Consider the following 17750-nt stretch of genomic DNA (forward strand, 5'->3'; position numbering starts at 1 on the left):
CTCCACCTTTTCAGCTATTCAGCCCTAAAACCTTGGGAGGCATCCTTGATCCTTCTTTTTTCCACTCTGTGTTATTTGCTCAGTCCTGTTGGACTCTTTTGTGTCCTCATGGACTATAGCCTGCCAGGCTCCTCTGTCCATGGAATTTTCCAGGCAAGAATACTGGAATGGGTAGCCATTCCCTTCTCTAGGGGATCTTCCTGACCCAGGGACTGAATCCGGGTCTCCACATTGCAGGCAGATTCTTTACTGTCTTAGTCACTAGGGAAGCCCACTCTATACTTGTCAAGAAACACTTGAGCTCTATCTTCAAAATGTATACAGAATCTGACTGCATTCACAACCACTTCTTTTTATCACCCAGGTTCAGGTCCCCATCATCTCTTGCTTGAATAACTGTGAAAGTCTCCTAGCTGGGCTTCTGACTTTCTCCCTGCTGGTTTTATTCTCAACCAGCATCCAGAGATCCATCAAACTTAAATGCAATCCTGTTACTCCTCTGCTCAGAATCCCTAATACATCCTATCTCCCAGTCAAATTAAGAGTCAAAGTCCACACCATGACACATAAGGGGTCTATGTGACCTCTCTGACTTGGCGGTCACTCTCCCTCACTCACCGCTTAGGCCATGCTGGCCGCCCTGCTATTCCAATACATGCCAGCTAGGGCCCCTCTTCAGGCCCTTTGTACTCACTGTTCTCTCTGCTTGAGTTCTCACCCCCACCCCCATCTCCCCTCCCCAGATTGTTGTTGTTTCGTTGCTAGGTCATGTCCGACTCTTGATGACCCCATGGACTCCCCTGATTAAGCCTGGCTCAACCCCTCCCCTCCCTCCTTCAGGGTTTTCTCAAACTCCCTTCTCTGACAACCCTATGTAAACCATACCCCTCAGTGTTCTCCTGTCCTCCATTCAGTTTTCCCCTTAGCACTTCTTATTGTCTGATATCTACTAGTAACTTAATGTCTTCTACCAGATGTACCTTCCTTACCTACTGGCACACAGTAGATGCTTCAGATGTATATTTGTTGAGTGGATGAATGAATGAATCCTGGAGGCTGCGGAGCAGGACAGTGTGAGTAGAATTTTAGAACCAAAGGAGAAAACCCGCAGATCTGCATATCCTGGCACTAGGTGCTGGCATCCACTCACCAGGTCAGCTCAGCTGATCCAATCCCAGAAGGAACTCAACCCTGCTGGTCACCTCACATGGGGACAAGAGTCTGTGTGTGGACCAGCACAGTCGAGTCTTTCTCCTGGACAGAAACCTCAGACACGCACCTCATCACCATACACCAGGTGCCGCATCTCAATGCCTCTTTCAATGAACAGGTACTGGGGAGAAATTCTTTCCCAAGTGAGTTAAGACGATGCAGGTCCCTGTTGTCTGAATACCTCTTATCTGTCTCCACCCTGCATCTCTCTCCTGAAAACGTGACGGTGTTATCACTGGCTAGTTCGCATCCTATCAGACTGGAAGGGACCCTAGAGAAGTGAGTGGGGAAACGGGACAGCCAGCAGGGGATGGTAAGAAACAGTCTCAGGAAATGGTACAAAAATACTGGGCCTCAGAACTCTGCCAAAAACAGAAAAGAAGACAGCAAGACACACTTTTTCCCTTCTAAAGAATATCATTATGTACAAACTTTATGTACATGCTTTCTCTGCTTTGACACATTTGTGAGTCACTCTGCACATTCATCTGGGACACAGCTGGTTAAAGTGAGTGGTGACTTCATTTCCCCTGGGACGAGAGGCTCACCATTTATTCTTCTGATGGCTGAGAAATGTTTTGGTCTGTTCTGAGGCTAGTCTGAGACTTCCAGTTAGACACTGGCTGGGGGCAGAAATATTCCACATCCAATCACACAGCCCTGCCTGCCGTCTCTTCCTCCCTATTTACACCCTCTGAAAGGCGGCTTTGTGGTTCCGAGTCCCCTAGGAGAGACAACAAACACCCCACAGAGGAAGCTCTAGAAGGAGGACATTTGGGAGTGTGCAGGCCAGTGCCTGCTGCTCCCTGAGCCGTTTTCACTGCATGGCTGAGATGAAGAGACCACCTAACAGCTTCAATCATGGTTTGGGGACAGATGCATCCAGTGAGGTGGGGCTTCTGGCTAGAGACAGCATGCAGTGCTGATGCCGAAACAAACTGTAGCTCAGGGAAATGAGATGGGCAAAGGGAACATTCAGTTGGGTTTGCAAACACCTTCTTCCCGTGGCAAACAGCTCTGACATCTCAACGTTGCTTGGAGTTGCTCACAGAGGGTAAACTGCGAAGCAGCAAAACGGAGCACTTGTTCTCTGTACTCCTCTGCTCCTGAGCAGCATTCATCTCCCAAGAGCAGGCCAGCTTGAAGGTCAAGCTGATGAGAAGCAACCCCCCCCAGGCCAGCGGGGGCCTCAGAATATCCAGGAAGAGTGTAAACTAGATGAGCAATGGAAGTGGCAGCGTCCCCAAGCTGCCAGAGCTGATTCAGCTTGCTTCTGGGCTCTCTTCTCACCTTGAGTGAGGCACCACAAAAACCCGTTTTCCATTTCAGAATCCTGTCAACTGGAACAAATCCACCAGTGGGAGCATCTCCACAAGGGCAATCTCTAACTCCTTTCCTACTCAAACAGTTAGTGCCTTTGAATTAGTACTGCCCCACGTTTTTACCTTCTTCATTCATCTTTCCGCCCAGCTTCAACAGACAACTGACAAACTGACAGCAAAGTGAGACCTCCCCACCCTGAGGTCCTCCAAGAGAATGCTGCTAGCCAAGGAAAGATCTGATAACCCAGGAAATAGTTCTTAACAAAGAAAAGTGACTTTGAACTATGTTTCAGAAATACAAAGATCTAAGTGTTGACTCTGTGTAGAAAGGAATAAAGAAAAAGTTCTTTTCCCTTCCTTCAATAGAAGGAAGTCACTCGAGGAGATGCATGTGAATTCAAAACAAAAGCAAATCAAAAACAAAAAAGCATCAACAAATGCATTCCATAATGATGGCCACGTCTCAGCCCATCTTGGCTTCCAGCCCAGCTGGTTTAGAACTTGCTGGGAAGACATTCACAAATCCAGTTAAGCTGCTCAAAGGGAAACTCCAGATATAACACCCAATACACTAATAAGAAAATACTAGAGCGCCTCCAAATAGATTTTGCTTTAAGTAAGTCTGCAGCTCACGAATTTTCAGATTGGACAATGTAATCATTTAAACTCAGAAGTGCTCACATCTCTATGTTTTCTGATACTCTATGCACCCTTTAAAGCAGTTCTTCTCTGCACCTTTCATTCTGTGGCCACTGTCTATCTCCTGCAAAATAATTCCTAAATTTTTCAATCTCTGTACATAAAGCTTCCAATTTGTGTGTTGACAGAGAACAAAGGAGGTAACGTTACATCTTAGAAGAATGTTACACTTCATCATAGAAATGGGGGTGAGCAAGGTCTATAAGATTGCTAAACCCAAGCCCACACTAGGGTCTACTGGTTAGCTGCAACAAACTTATTTGTTTTCAAAAAGGCCTTGGTTGGGCAATCCTTGTGTAAAGCAAGCTTGTGAATGATAACATACCTATAGCGAAAGCAAGTGTTTAGGCTACAAGAGACTGTACAACTTCTCCAAAAGGCTACTCTTCACCAACAGAAGAACGCAATTTCAAGGCCAAAGATATCAAAATGAATTGTCCTCTCTGCTGTTACACCAGGAGGTTCCTTTACCCAGACATTTGCCAGAATCTTTTTTTTTTTTTTTTTTGCCAGAATCTTCTTAACGCTTCTTCTCTCCTCTGACAGGCCTGCAGAGGCCCAAACTTAATAGAATCTGAGAGAAAAGAGCCCATCGGTCTATAAGAAGCCAAACAGTGAGGCCAAACTCTTTCTCCTGGCATAGTTCTCCCTGCAGAGCTGTGAAGTGACATTCCAATGATGAACTAACTCTACTTGGGTCTCCTCGGCAAAGAGACCATGTCTTTACAAGCCTAGCCCATGGGGGTTCATAATTATGTCAGACCAGTTTTTTTTTTTTTTTTTTTCCTCATTGTTGCTGCTTTTAAACAAAGAGGTTAAGCCTCTGTACAACCTAGTGGAAGAACCAGAATTAGAAAACTTACCAATCGCCCCAGCCAATGAGAATCCATTTCCAACAGGTATTAAGGCCTGTTAGAAGCCACTGGAACACTGACATCATCAGCCCAATTGATAGGTTGTCTGACAGATTCGCCCCCTTCATCGCACACAAGAATTTGAAACAAAACAAGACACTGCAGTTATATTCATTATTGCAGACAACATGTTTCTTTATGCTATCAAATCTAAATTACTCCTATGGTGTGGATTCTACCATCATTCCCTTCAAAGCCTCTCTATGATCTGGCCAACACCCTAAATGTTCTAACCTGAAAAATCTTATCCAAATACCAACTCAACACTTAGTCCTCCACTATCATACTTAATGCCTTCTGAGGTACAGCATGCAAGTTTAGTGCATGCCAGTGTACTGCCCAACAGTCATCACTCTTCTATCTGCAATGAAACCCGTGTAATGGGTGACCACGGGTCAATTCACTGTTTAAAGCAGATTTACCAGCTCCTCCCTCCCTTTCTCTAAGAAAGCAACAAATAAGTGAGCAAGAAGTAGTCTCAGAAGAAGAAATAAACTTTGGGACAATATGCACTGAGAAAAGCCAGACTGAGTCCCCCTGGATCAAGTTAATTAAGAAACAATTAAACATGACAGTATCTTGGAATCAAAACCAAGGAATGCCGTGAGGACAGGTTTCTCAATTGCCCAGAGGAGAAGACACAATTCCTTTTCATCTAAAATTAGAAAGCCACCCGAAACATAAGCCAAGAAGCATGGGTAGGAAGGAGGCTGAGAATCATAAGTTAGCAATGGGAATGGAGGTGGGGTGGAGGAAGAAAGTAAATATCCATTTTGTTTTACTTCTGTCATTCATTAGGTTTGCTCCCGACCTTTGGGATTCGGCAGTTCCACCCTCCCCACTCCCATGGGATGTCAGGTAACAGGCTGGGAGCTCTGTCCACAAGTTCTTAAACGTCTCACAATTCTGCTAAGCGCTGGCAGATATCTAGCTGGAAGCTCAAAGATGCAAGTGAAAATATTAAAAGGTTTCTGCCCACTCCTCAGTCCAAGGCGAGAGATCATCTACTTAGGGAGCGCCCTCGTGTCCTGACACTACCTCTCGACTGTCTACCCAGAGAACTAAGTTGACTTCCACGCCCATCAGTGCCCGTGTGTTGGAGCCGTCGGAATTTCAAGTATTCCCCCGCCCCTCTCTGCAGTCGGGAGAACACTGAATCGCTGGTGGGCACCTAGAGTCAGAATGCAAGAGGGTCCCGGAACACAGGACAAGCGCACAGGGAGCCGACCGCCTCCTCAGAGCAGACCCAGGCAACGTCCCCGGGCCGGGAAACACTCAGGTGGGTCGGTGACCCGGCAGACAAGGTGCCAGGTTTGCCCTGGGTGCCCGCTCCTCTCGCCAGCCCCCGGAAGCGCCTCCCTCCCGCCTAGCGGGCTCCGAGGGGGCGGGGAGTCGAACGCCCCCTTCCGGGTGCCTCCGCCTGGCTGGCCAGCCCCGCTCCTCCTCCGGGCGGGAATCCTCCCTCCCCGCCCCTACCGGAGCCGGGCCCCGGCGCCAGGTCCGGCCCCAGGGGGGAACCCCCAGTCCCGGCTCCCTCTCCCTGCGGCCTCTGCCCGTCTTCCCGACCCTTGAGAGCCGGGAAGACCCCGCCGGCAGCGGTCAGGACCCACCGCTCATTACGACATCTTCCTCCCTGGCCTCCGCCGCCTCCGCCGCCACCGAGAGCCTGACACCGCCCGCCTAGCACCCGCCAATCCCGGAGCCCGCCACCGCCCGAGCGACGGCAGCGTTCACCAATAAGAGTTCGGTACATTGGGGACCGACAGCACAATCAACCAATCAAAGAGAGGCATCTAGAGCGACGTTGGCTTGGCCAATAGACCTGTGCAATGTCACTGATGGACGGTAGAGGGCACCAACCGGAAGCTTACTGAAGAGTGAACGACATGTTCGCTAGCCAACTGAAGGGAGGCAAAGTCCCACCTACCAGGTGGTTGATGGACAGCAACAGGAAGCTAGATGGGGAGGGTTTTAGCTAAGGAGTGGTTTTGTATTGGTCGTGGTTGACCTTCCACCCACCTCTAATCCAGAAGATGAGTGATAGATCTGCCCTAAAGCCAATCAAAAGTCCTCAGGGTGAGGCCGACAAATGCCCTATAAATAGCATCTACTTTGAGCCTAAATCCAGCGTCGCCCTGGTGTGGTAGGGGCGTCTTGCTCTTCGGCCATTTCAACCCGTTGCGTGGTGAGTTGAAAGCCACCAGTCTTTCATTCAATTTTTTACCTTTCATCGCTTCTGAAGAGGGAAGTGAGCCTCCAGGGCGACTTTGTCAGTGAGACATTGGCGGCAGGCACAATAGCGGGAGTTGGGGCTGCGTGACACCTCTCAAAGTACTTCCACCGTCTCAGTTCAAATCCCCCATAATCCTCACCTGGTTATTGCATCAACCTGCCAACGTGGGCATCAGAATCACCTGAAGCTCTCTAAAAGATTTTGGGACTGCCTCTCGTGTCCGGCGCACGACAGAAATATGCATTCTAACGAGCGCCTCTGGTGGACAGAATTGGCCTCTGCCCCCACTTACCTCCTTTAATGAAGCGCTGTGAGACTTGGCAGGCGCGACCTGGGTAGGTTTATCTTCCGTATAAGATGTGTGACTTTGGAACGCGTTAATGAGAAGGAATCCACTCTGGTGTCAGACCAGCCTGGGTTCGAAACTCGCACGGCCTACTTACAAGAGAGGCAGGGTACCGAAACTCCGTGCATCTTACGTCCTCATCTGTGAAATGAGACTGCTCACACCTACACCTTAGAGCAGTGACTTTCCTTTTTTTTTTTTTTAAATCATAACCCCACAGTGAGAAATACATTTGCATCCTCACCCGGTACACTTATACTCCTGTGAGTGTATGATAAAATTTTACAAAAACAATACTTACCTTTCCTAACCATGATCCACTGATGTTTTCTGTCCTGTCCTATCTTCTTTTTTCCCTCCCTCCCTTCCTCCTTTCCTTTTTTAAAAATATTGAAGTCTGGTTGATTTACAGTATTGTGTTAGTTTCAGGTGTATAGCACAGTGATTCAGATGTGTATATGTGTGTGTGTGTGTGTGTGTACTCCTTTTCAGATTCTTTTCCCTCATAGGTTACTACAAAATACTGAGTATAGTTCCCTATGCTATACAGTAGGTCCTTATTGGTTGTCTATTTTATATATGCATGCATGTTCAGTCGCTGAGGTGTGTATGACTCTGTGACCCCACTGACTATAGCCTGCCAGGCTCCTCTATCTGTGGGATTCTCCAGGCAAGAATACTGGAGTGGGTTGCCATTTCCTTCTCCATGGGATCTTCTCAAACCAGGGATCAAACCCACACCTACTGCTTTGGCAGGCAGATTCTTTACCACTGTACCACCAGGGAAGTTGTTATTTTATATATAGTAGTGAAAGCGTTAGTTGCTGAGTCATGTCCAATTCCCGTGGGGGATCCTCTGTCCATGGAATTCTCCAGGCAAGAATACTGGAGTGGGTAGCCATTCCCTTCTCCAGGTGATCTTCCCAACCCAGGGATCATATCCAGGTCTCCTGCATTGCAGGCAGATGCATTACCATCTGAGCCACCAGGGAAGCCCTATGTGTATATGTTAATCCCAACCTCCTCCTATTTTATCCTTTATCCCTGTCTTTTCTTGATCTGGCAGTTTGAATAACATTATCATGAAGGGTTGATATAATAAAATATAGAGCAGAATGCGCAGCATATTGTAATTGTTGAATAATTGTTACTAGTCTCTTCCAGGCTACCCCTTTGAAAAAATAGGATTTCAAAAGAATTCACTTTTTCAGCTAAGATACTTCGTTGGCTCTCTTCGCCCTTCTAGATAAAAAGTCCATACTCCTTTCTAGGCAAACAATGGCCTTCACACTCTTTGTGTATCTTTCATGTTTCATCTCCCTCTGCCATCCTATTCTCTTTACATAATCCTACCTTTTTGCCTCAAGAAGAGGTTCCACAGTTCCTAAACACATGCTCATCTATTTCCTGTCTTTTTCCTGGTAAACTCCTATGCATCCTTCAAGAACTTGCTCAAAGTTTGATCTCCTGCTAAGCCAGATCCTTTTCCTTTTCTGGGCTGTTCTTGGCACAGGCAAAGGGCTTCACTCTCTCACACTGCAGTGCCCACTTTCATTCTTCTGACTTCTCTCCTAGACTGTGGGCTGCAGTGGAAGGTTTGAGGCCAGTACTAGAAAACTGGCAGGAAATGCACGCTGAGCTAAAGAATGAATATTTGCATACAATTACATCTACATATGACTTGTTTATGTAGACCGTACATGCTGTTCCCATGCCCTTATTCAAGGTAAGATTGCTTCACTGTTGAGCCAAGGACTCCACCCGGGTTCCATGAGTCAGGTATTTTAGGGTGCAGGGATTTGAGGGGCGAGGTGGGGTTGAATTTCCTGCTGGGCTGCTGCCAGACCTCTTGTGAGATGAAAGCTGGGGCGGCTATGCTTCTTCCACCCCAGAAGCCCTGTCATGAAGCCAGCAGAAGCAGGAGGGATTTGCATGTGTGGGTAGGGGGCAGGGTGCAAAAACTTAGAAGAATTTGGCAGGAGTTTTGAGTAGTTTAAATGGTTCTTCCCTTTAAAGACCACCGTGTTTCTTGTTTCCGCCAGAGGTACAGCTGAGGAAGGGGGCACCTGCTAAGGAGAGGACCCCCTTGTACTTTTGTCAGGACTCTTGGAGTCTTTGAGCCTCACTTACAACACACTAAAGCCATCACACAGTTTCTCTTCCCACAGATCGCTTCCCGCAGATGGCCCCCAGACTCTACAGAGAGGACAGGCAAGGTTGCCAGCTCCTAATGCCTGCTTTCCCCTGGCTGCTCTTTAGATTCACTAGAGATTGCTTAATAAATTCTAAACCATGGCCAAGAAAATCAGAATCTCTGGGGGTGCAACCCTGGTGAGGGTATCAAGTTCTTCAGGTTATTCCAACAGGCAGCCAAATTAGAGGACTGCTTGTCAGCCCAAAGATGTTTTCTGGTGGGGGTCCTCAGGTAAACCACTATGAATAGTCTATAACCTCCACCTCTACCCATTCCTGTCCCTCCTCTTCCTGAGTTTCTCCCCTGCCCATCCTACCTGCTTCGATCTCCACGGAGCCAGGGCGGACAGGTGGTTCCAGTGCAGGTCTCAGCATCAACCAGGAGAAGACTGTTTTCCATGGGTGCGTCTGGACATAGCTTCTCCTTCAGTGATACCTGCCTTGTTTCCAACCACTTTCAGCCTCTTCATGCTCTAAGTTGTCACTTTCTCCCCGTTTCTAATTTGTTAACCTGTCCTCCACCGCAAAGTCCCTGTATTTGTCTTGTCCACCACAGCACCTTCCACTCCCCACACATTGCTTGATATATAGTAGGTACATGGTACATGCTTGTTGACTGAGAGAATGACTGCATCTGAAGGAGTCCTTGGGCCTAGAAAAGAACACAATGGTCTCAAAGGCCTTTGCTGAATCATCTAACTTCGGGGAAAACAAAACTGAACTTTAAGTCCTGCCCTGATGCTCCAGGCCAGTTGCATCTACCTGGAACTTATTGCTCCCTGCCCCAAACCTCCCACCTAAAAATGCCATCTCAACCAAAGATTACCCAAAATGTCCCGCCTGACTAACATTTCCCTTATTGCTTCCACAACCTCCCTTTAAATATGAAGCCTCCCGGATCCCTCTCACGCTCAGCCTGGTCATTAGGCTGACTGTCACCCCTCCTTGCCTGAATAAAGGTAACCTACCTATGTGCAGGTCATCTCTCCTTTTCTGCCTCGGCCCGTACTATACCTTACATTCTCAGTGCTGAAACCCAGGAGAGGGCAAGGCACTTGTGTGTGTCTCTCTCTGTCTCTCTCTCTTTCTCACTGTCACTCTCTCTCCCTCTCATTGTTTCTCCTTTTCCTGGAATCTGGGAACGTGAACTCACTTTCTGCCAGGGCTCATAAGTTCCCCTCAGGGACACCTAGTGCCTTTGTAAGTGGTGCAGGCCTTGTCCTAAGGCTTTATTGGTGCTTTACGTACCTGCAGGCCTCCGGCTCTATCCTCTTTTTTTCTTTCTCTTTCTCTGATGACCTCCGGAATAGGGAACTCTTGCCATTCAACCGCTCTACATGCAACACTCCACCCAAGCCGGCCCCCAAAATTAAGGTAAGATCTGGACAGTGTTCTAGAGGCACCCTAGAACCTAGTCCTCTCCGGGTCCCGGGGACCCCCGGCCTAAGACCACTCTCTAAGCAACCGTGGGGGACGCTCCACCTCGACACAGAGCTCTTTTCTCATAACTCCTATTGTTGTGGGTGACGACTCGAACTCCCACTAGGAGCCTCTGCTTGCCTTTCAATTATGGGGTCTGGCCAGTCTGTCCCAAAAGATTACCCTCTGGCCTGTGTTCTCAAAAATCTCAAACCGCTCTTACTCACTGAGCTCAAAGCTAACCACTTAACTCTGTATACAGGTCTGGCATCAATACCAATTGGACATTCAAGAACCGCTGACCTGAATTTGGCACATTTGACTTTAACATTCTTCAAAATCTCACCAACTTCCTTAAATGGAATGGCAAGTGGTTGGAGGTCCCATATGCCCAAGCCTTGGGTCCTTTGAAGCAGGCCCTCCCTATGCAAGGACTGCTCTACCCACGAGGTCCTTCCATGCACCTTGCCTCCCAAATAAAAGGGCTCTTCTTCAATTAACTGCCGATGGTGACTTTCCACACCCCTGGAGTTTGACTCCACTGATGAGCTCCCTCCCTACCAGCCACACCTCCAACCCTGTCCTTCCCCCTCATCCAACTCACCTACTGACTCTGAAACCTCTCCTGACTCTCCCTCAACCCCACTACCCCGTTTCCCTGACTCCTTCCCCCTTTCCTTCCCCTCTGCCACAGGGTCGGTACCCACAGGGTCAATACATGATAACCCTGAGAGAGGTGGCAGGACCAGAGGGCCCCACCCGAGTCCACGTGCCATTTTCATTGTCAGACATAAGCCAGATAGAAGAAAAGTTAGGATCATTTTCTGAAAATGTATCTGAAAAATCCTACCAGATACAGAAAAGAATCCCTGAGACTCTCGCAGACCTATAACCTCACATGGAGTGACATATATTATATCTTAAATGCCACTCTCACCCCAGATGAAAAAGACCATATCTGGCAAATAGCAAAAGCCCATGCTGAATCACTTACATAACCAAGACCTGGATAGCCCAGTTGCTCATGAGGCAGTGCCTCAATTAGATCCCCACTGGACATAGCATCCGGGTGACCCAGGTATCAGGAGACTCAATCATATGATTACCTACCTTCTAGAAGGAATGCAGAAAAATACTCATATCCATGTCAGTTATGATAAAGTCGGGGAAGTCACCCAAGGGGTGGATGAAAATCTTGCCTTTTTCTTGTCATGTCTCACAGAGGCAGTCGGGAAGTATACCAACCTAGATATCACCACCCCTGCTGGGTTACTCTACCTTCATGTTCAGTTCATCACCCAGTCCGCCCGTGATGTTAGACGCAAGCTTCAACAACTAGAGAAGTGCCAAGACACCCCCAAAGAGACCTTCTAGAAGAGCCTTCAAGGTGTTCAATAATAGGAGGAGACTAAGAGAGAAAAAGACATGAGAGAAAAGCTAAATATGCCTTTTTGGCGGCAGCAATTAAGGGAAGAGATCAGCCCGGCCCAAGTTATCCCAGAACGGGGCTTAAGACCTGCTCCCTCCCCGGACCCTGCTTCTGATGCAACCAGTTGGAACACTGGGCAAAGGCATGCCCAAACCCATGGCCCCCCACAAAAGCATGCCCAAACTGTGGTCGATGGCTACACTGGAAAATGGACTGTCCCCAGGGACACCCTGGCACTCCTGGGGAGGTCCCCACCTCCCAGACTTGGAGAGTGGAATGTCCACAGGGATGCCCTGGTGCCCCTGGAGAGATCCCTACTCCTCCCTGGAACCCCAGCCCAACCCTATGATAGTTGTTCCAATGATGGGACCTGGGTTCCAGCCCCCCAGCCCATGTCCCGAATACGAGCTCGGAACTTAGGGTAGATGGGGTAGTGGCCGGGGAAAAGACCTCCTTTATAGTAGACACTGGAGCCGCTTTTTCTCTTCTAACTTCCTACTCTGGCCCAACTCAAGACTCAGAACTCACAATCAGGGAGGGTCTCTGGAGTTCCCTTAAGGCCAAAAATCAGCCCTCCATTACTCTGTCAATTTGGAAAATCGGCCCTCGTACACTCATTCCTCATAATGCCTCAGTGCCTGATGGCACTCCTAGGGAGAGATTTGTTATCCAAATGGGGGTCTTTATTACCATACCCCCCCTTGATACAGTCTCTATATTCTGCATGCAGATGGCACCTGGACCGTCCCTATCCTTCACCCCTGACCTTCCCTTGGATCTACCTGCCTTAGACCCCCCAAGTCTGGGACACTGATCACCCACCCATAGCCAAACATCATCCCCCAGTCCACATTACCCTAAAAGACCCCTCAACTATAATCACCCAGCAATAGTACTCTATCACCCTGGAGGCCCACAAGGGACTTAAGCCTATCATAGACCATCTTCAAGCCTCCATCTTAATTCCTACCCATTCACCACACAACACCCCTATTCTAGCAGTAAGGAAGGGACCAAACTCTTGGAGACTGGTCCAGGATCTGCGAAAAATCAATGAGGCTGTCACGCCGACATTCCCAGTAGTCCCTAACCCTTACGCCCTTCTGTCCACCATGCCCAGCCCAGTCACTATACCTGCCGTACTGCAACCCACTTCACGGTGTGAGATCTCAAAGACGCCTTTTTCACCATCCCCCTCCACCCCCTCTCCCAACCTTTTTTTGCCTTCACCTGGCAAGACCCTGAGGCTCATGTTTCCCAACAACTAACATGGACAGTTCTCCCCCAGGTATTCAGAGACAGCCCCCATTTTTTTGGACAGTCTTTATAAAAGGACTTACAGACACTCGACCTATTCCCGAGTCGGCTCCTCCAATACATAGATGACCTCCTCTTTTATAGCCCAACCAGAAAACTCTGCCTCCAACATACTGCCAAACTTCTTGGGCGGGTGTCCCGATCCAAGGCCCAAGTAGTACATACAAACGTCACCTACCTGGGGCTCTCCATATCCCGCCAACAAAGAACTATTCCCCCAGACAGAATCCAGGCCTTAATTAACTGTCCACTTTCAAAAACAAAAAGGGAACTCCTGTCTATCCTCGGCCTCCTAAACTTTTTCTGTATCTGGATCCCTAACTTCTCCCTCATTGCAAAGCTGCTCTATGAGGCAACTAAAGGATGTCTGGATGAGCCCCTCTTTAACCCCTCCTCGCTGGCCAATCCTATTTGCCAGCTCACCAAGAGCCTCCTCCGAGTGCCAACTCTCCACCTGCCACATCACACCAGACCATTCTTTCTCTTTGCCCGTTCCAACCAAGGACAGGCCCTGGGGCTTCTATGTCAGCGGGCTGGAGACACCTGGGCTCCTGTAGCCTATCTATCAAAACACCGATGGCCTCCCTGTATATAGTCCATGGAAGCTGTTGCAGCGCTCATACCCGAAGCAAATAAACTCTTTAGGCATGCCCCTTTAACAGTCTGTCCTCCAGTGTGGAGATTCCTTAAAAAACTGGAAATAGGACTGCCATATGACCCAACAATCCCACTCCTGGGCATACACACCGAGGAAACCATAACTGAAAGAGACATGTGCACCCCAATGTTCATCGCAGCACTGTTTATAATAGCCAGGACATGGAAGCAACCTAGATGCCCATCAGCAGACGAATGGATAAAAAAGCTGTGGTACATATACACAATGGAATATTACTCAGCCATTAAAAAGAATACATTCGAATCAGTTCTAATGAGGTGGATGAAACTGGAGCCTATTATACAGAGTGAAGTAAGCCAGAAAGAAAAACACCAATACAGTATACTAACGCATATATATGGAATTTAGAAAGATGGTAACGATAACCCTATATGCAAGACAGAAAAAGAGTCACAGATGTATAGAACATTTTGGACTCTGTGGGAGAAGGCAAGGGTGGGATGATCTGAGAGAATAGCATTGAAACATGTTTATTATCAATTGTAAAACAGATCGCCAGTCCAGGTTGGATGCATGAGACAAGTGCTCAGGGCTGGTGCACTAGGATGACCCAGAGGGATGGGATGGGGAGGGAGGTGGGAGGGTGGTTCAGGATGAGAAACACATGTAAATCCATGGCTGATTCATATCAATGTATGGCAAAAAAACCCACTACAATATTGTAAAGTAATTAGCCTCCAACTAATATAAATAAATGGAAAAAAAAAAAAGTCTGTTTTCCACATACCTTCCAAAATTACTATCACATCGGGCTTTCCTCTCCCTTCCCCCTTCCAGGGTTCAGGTCCTACATGCCTTTCTCCTTGACCCTCAGCTCTCATTCTCCCCCAGCTCTCCCCTTAACCCCACCAGCTTATTACCCATGTCCTCTACAACAGACCCCCTCCTACATAGTGCAGCTTAACAGTAGATCTTACCGAAGACCCCTTCGGTAAGGGGTCAAGATAGATAAACTTAACAGATCAGCCCATCCTAGACCCAGACACCCCACACTGGTTCATTGATGAGAGCTCTCAAAAAGCCCTACCTTTCGCGGCAGGATATGCCATCATCCAGGGGGAACTTCGTCACAATCACGGGACCCAGACAATTGAAATTTCACCTCTGCCACCTCACACCACCTCCCAACAGGCAGAACTGATAGCTCTCACCAGAGCTTTGACTCTGGCTAAAAATCTAAGGGTTAACATCCACACAGACTCCAAATATGCCTATAACATACTTCACTCAAACATCCTTATATGGAGAGAAAGAGGTTTCCTAACCCCAAAGGGATCCCCCCATCATTAATTCAGCCTGATCCACAAACTTCTAGAGGCAGCACTTTTACCAAACAAAGCTGCCATCCTCCACTGTAGGGGACATCAGAAGGAAAGTCTCATATCAACCTACAACAATGCCGCAGACCGGAAAGCAAAGGAGATAGCGCTGTCCCATCCTTCCCTCCAGTCCCCTGTCATCTTAGCCCTGACTCCACCCAACCCTCCCACCACCAGAGAAATCCTCTCTTATCTACACTCACTCATTCATCCCTTGTCCAAGACAGTCCAACAGTTCCCCCGTAACCACTTCCCCATATCAACTGCTGACCCACAATATTTAGATAAACTTACCTGCTTCTGTCAGACATGTCAATGTACTAATCCCAATTCCAACCTTAAACCTACATCCTTTCCAACCCATCAAATGCGAGGCAGCCTCCCAGCACAGGATTGGCAGACAGACGTTACCCGGGTCGGAGAGTCAGATACCTCCTGGTCCTTGTGGACACCTTTTCGAGATGGGTAGAAGCATTTCCTACCACAAACAGAAGAGCCCACACCATGGCCCAAATCCTCCTCACAGAAATTATCCCCAGGTTTGGCCTACCTTCATCCCTACAGTCTGATAATGGCCCGGAATTTATGTCCAAGGTCACCCAACAACTTGTCCAGTTCTTACAGATACCCTGGAAATTTCACATTCCATATTGTCCCCAGTCCTTGGGAAAGGTAGAAAGGATGAATAGAATAATCAAAGAAACTCTTACCAAAATATCTCTCGAGGTACATCTGGATTGGACTAAACTTCTGCTGATTGTTCTCCTCAAAGTACGGGCTTTGCCCAGAAAGCCCCTGGGGCTGAGCCCCTTTGAGGTGATGTACAGAAGGCCCATGCTCCCTTCTGGACTCCCCCTGAACCCCCTTCCATACCAAGCTTCCTCCACTCCCCTCTGCTGATGGAACTCTGCAATGCCCTCTGGAAATATGTCAACCACAACTTGCCCACCCCTGACCCCCAAGCCCCCTTGCCCTCTTGACAAATTGGGGACATGGTCTACCTGTCTGATAATCGCCAGGATGACCTAACCCCAAAGTGGCAGGGACCATTCAAAATCATCCTCCTTAACCCAACTGCAGCTAAACTCGAGAAGGTCACCTCCTGGGTACACCTCTCTTGCCTGAAACAGGTCACCTCCGATCCTGGGCTGCCTTCCTTAACTGACCCCTATCAGGTCTCCCTCACAGGACCCACCTCCTTAAAAATCACCCAGCGACAACCCATGTCAACCCTCCGAGAGGACACTGAAAGACCTGGACACTCCTTAACCCACAACTGTTCCCGATCCAACTGCTACAAGACCTCTGGACCAGCACCCTGACCGGAACCTCCTTCGAAGATCTGACCATGCCAGTGTCTCATCTGTGGCTTCAGGGGAACTTCTACAACCTAAGTCCGGAAGAAATTGATTTCTTTACTCTCATACATGAACACTGTTCCTCCTCAGATTCAAGCAACCACCAACTTGGGGCCTTCCTCCCCTCACCCTGACTGGCCTCTCCCTGTCTCTCTCACTATAACTGCACTCTTAATCTTAGTCCTTGCTATAGGCCCAGTAGCTGTCTCCCCTCAGGATTGGTCACCTATCCTTCGTCTCTTCGTCGGTATCACCTACATTGTTAGCTGTGTTCTACTCCTGTGGTGCTATTTCCTCCACACTGCCTAAGTAACAGACCCATGACTCCCCTGTTCCTTATCCTTGCTGCACTCCCCTGCCTTCTGGCTAGTCCCTGCTTCTGCTCAGACATTTATTCCTATGTTCATTCCTCATGTTATAATATGGCTCCAATACCATGCACCATGAATCTCGGGGGGGCGGAAGTCCAAATCCCTACTCACTGTTAAAAGTACAGAAGAGAGGGAGTTTCGTGAGCACCTGCCATAAACCAAATGGAAGAAACATATGTTTCTATTCCATTACCCACTGGGGACACTCAGACGTGAGTGGCTGCTGCTAAGTCGCTTCGGTCGTGTCTGACTCTGCGCGACCCCATAGACGGCAGCCCACCAGGCGCCCCCCACCCGTCCCTGGAATTCTCCAGGCAAGAGTACTGGAGTGGGGTGCCATTGCCTTCTCCGACGGGAGTGGGGTGCTAGATTAATAGAAACAAGAACAAGTCATAAATAACATAATTTCCCAGTTACAGGCAAACCCTGAGCCTTATAAATGCCTAGGCCTCCTTTCCCAATTACGGCGTCTCCTAAAACCTCCCTCTGACAACCAACACCTTACCCACCTTCTCAGCTCTTCCTTCCAATTCTTCCAGTACACGCGACACACATCCTAGTGTTGGGTATGCGTGTCACTGTCTCCCTCACCACACATAGCAATTCCCCTGCCCTCAACCTGGTTGTCACAGGGCAACTACACCTCCCCTCCTCGACAAAAAAACTACACAACTCTGGGCCAGTCTCTGACAAGGTCCTTCTCTCAGCCTCTTCAAACCTAACCTGTATCAATGACTCTAGTCCCAACTACACTGGTCTTACAAACTCCGCTCCCTCTTTCTGTTCCACTTGGGTTCTCTGGAACAGCACAAATAATTGTACCAACCTGGGACTCTTCATTCTCTGCGGGACCTACACTTATTCATGTTTTCCCCTTGACCCCCCTGGACCTTGCATCTTGGCCTTCCTGACCCCGGGTCTAATATTCCTCAAAGAAGA

At 48.4% G+C, this 17750-nt stretch overlaps 1 protein-coding gene across 4 annotated transcripts in view; it reads right to left on the bottom strand.

The window, feature by feature from the left end:
- The window catches only part of SP2 (Sp2 transcription factor), a 30364-nt gene extending 19432 nt beyond the window's left edge, over window positions 1–10932 (bottom strand). The window contains exons 1-2 of one of the 4 annotated variants that reach the window (XM_020870754.2): window positions 10168–10932; window positions 9237–9571 (exon numbers count right to left, since the gene is read on the bottom strand). In XM_020870754.2, the coding sequence (XP_020726413.1) occupies window positions 9237–9294 (58 nt within the window). In that variant the 5' untranslated portion in view covers window positions 9295–9571; window positions 10168–10932. Of the gene's footprint in view, window positions 1–4096; window positions 4210–5757; window positions 5843–9236; window positions 9600–10167 lie in introns of those variants that run through there. The other 3 variants (XM_020870765.2, XM_070479347.1, XM_020870762.2) reach the window with 3 other exon arrangements.
- Window positions 10933–17750: the final 6818 nt, after the last annotated feature.

This window comes from Odocoileus virginianus, chromosome 17 (genome assembly GCF_023699985.2).
Source record: "Odocoileus virginianus isolate 20LAN1187 ecotype Illinois chromosome 17, Ovbor_1.2, whole genome shotgun sequence".
NCBI lineage: Eukaryota > Metazoa > Chordata > Mammalia > Artiodactyla > Cervidae > Odocoileus > Odocoileus virginianus.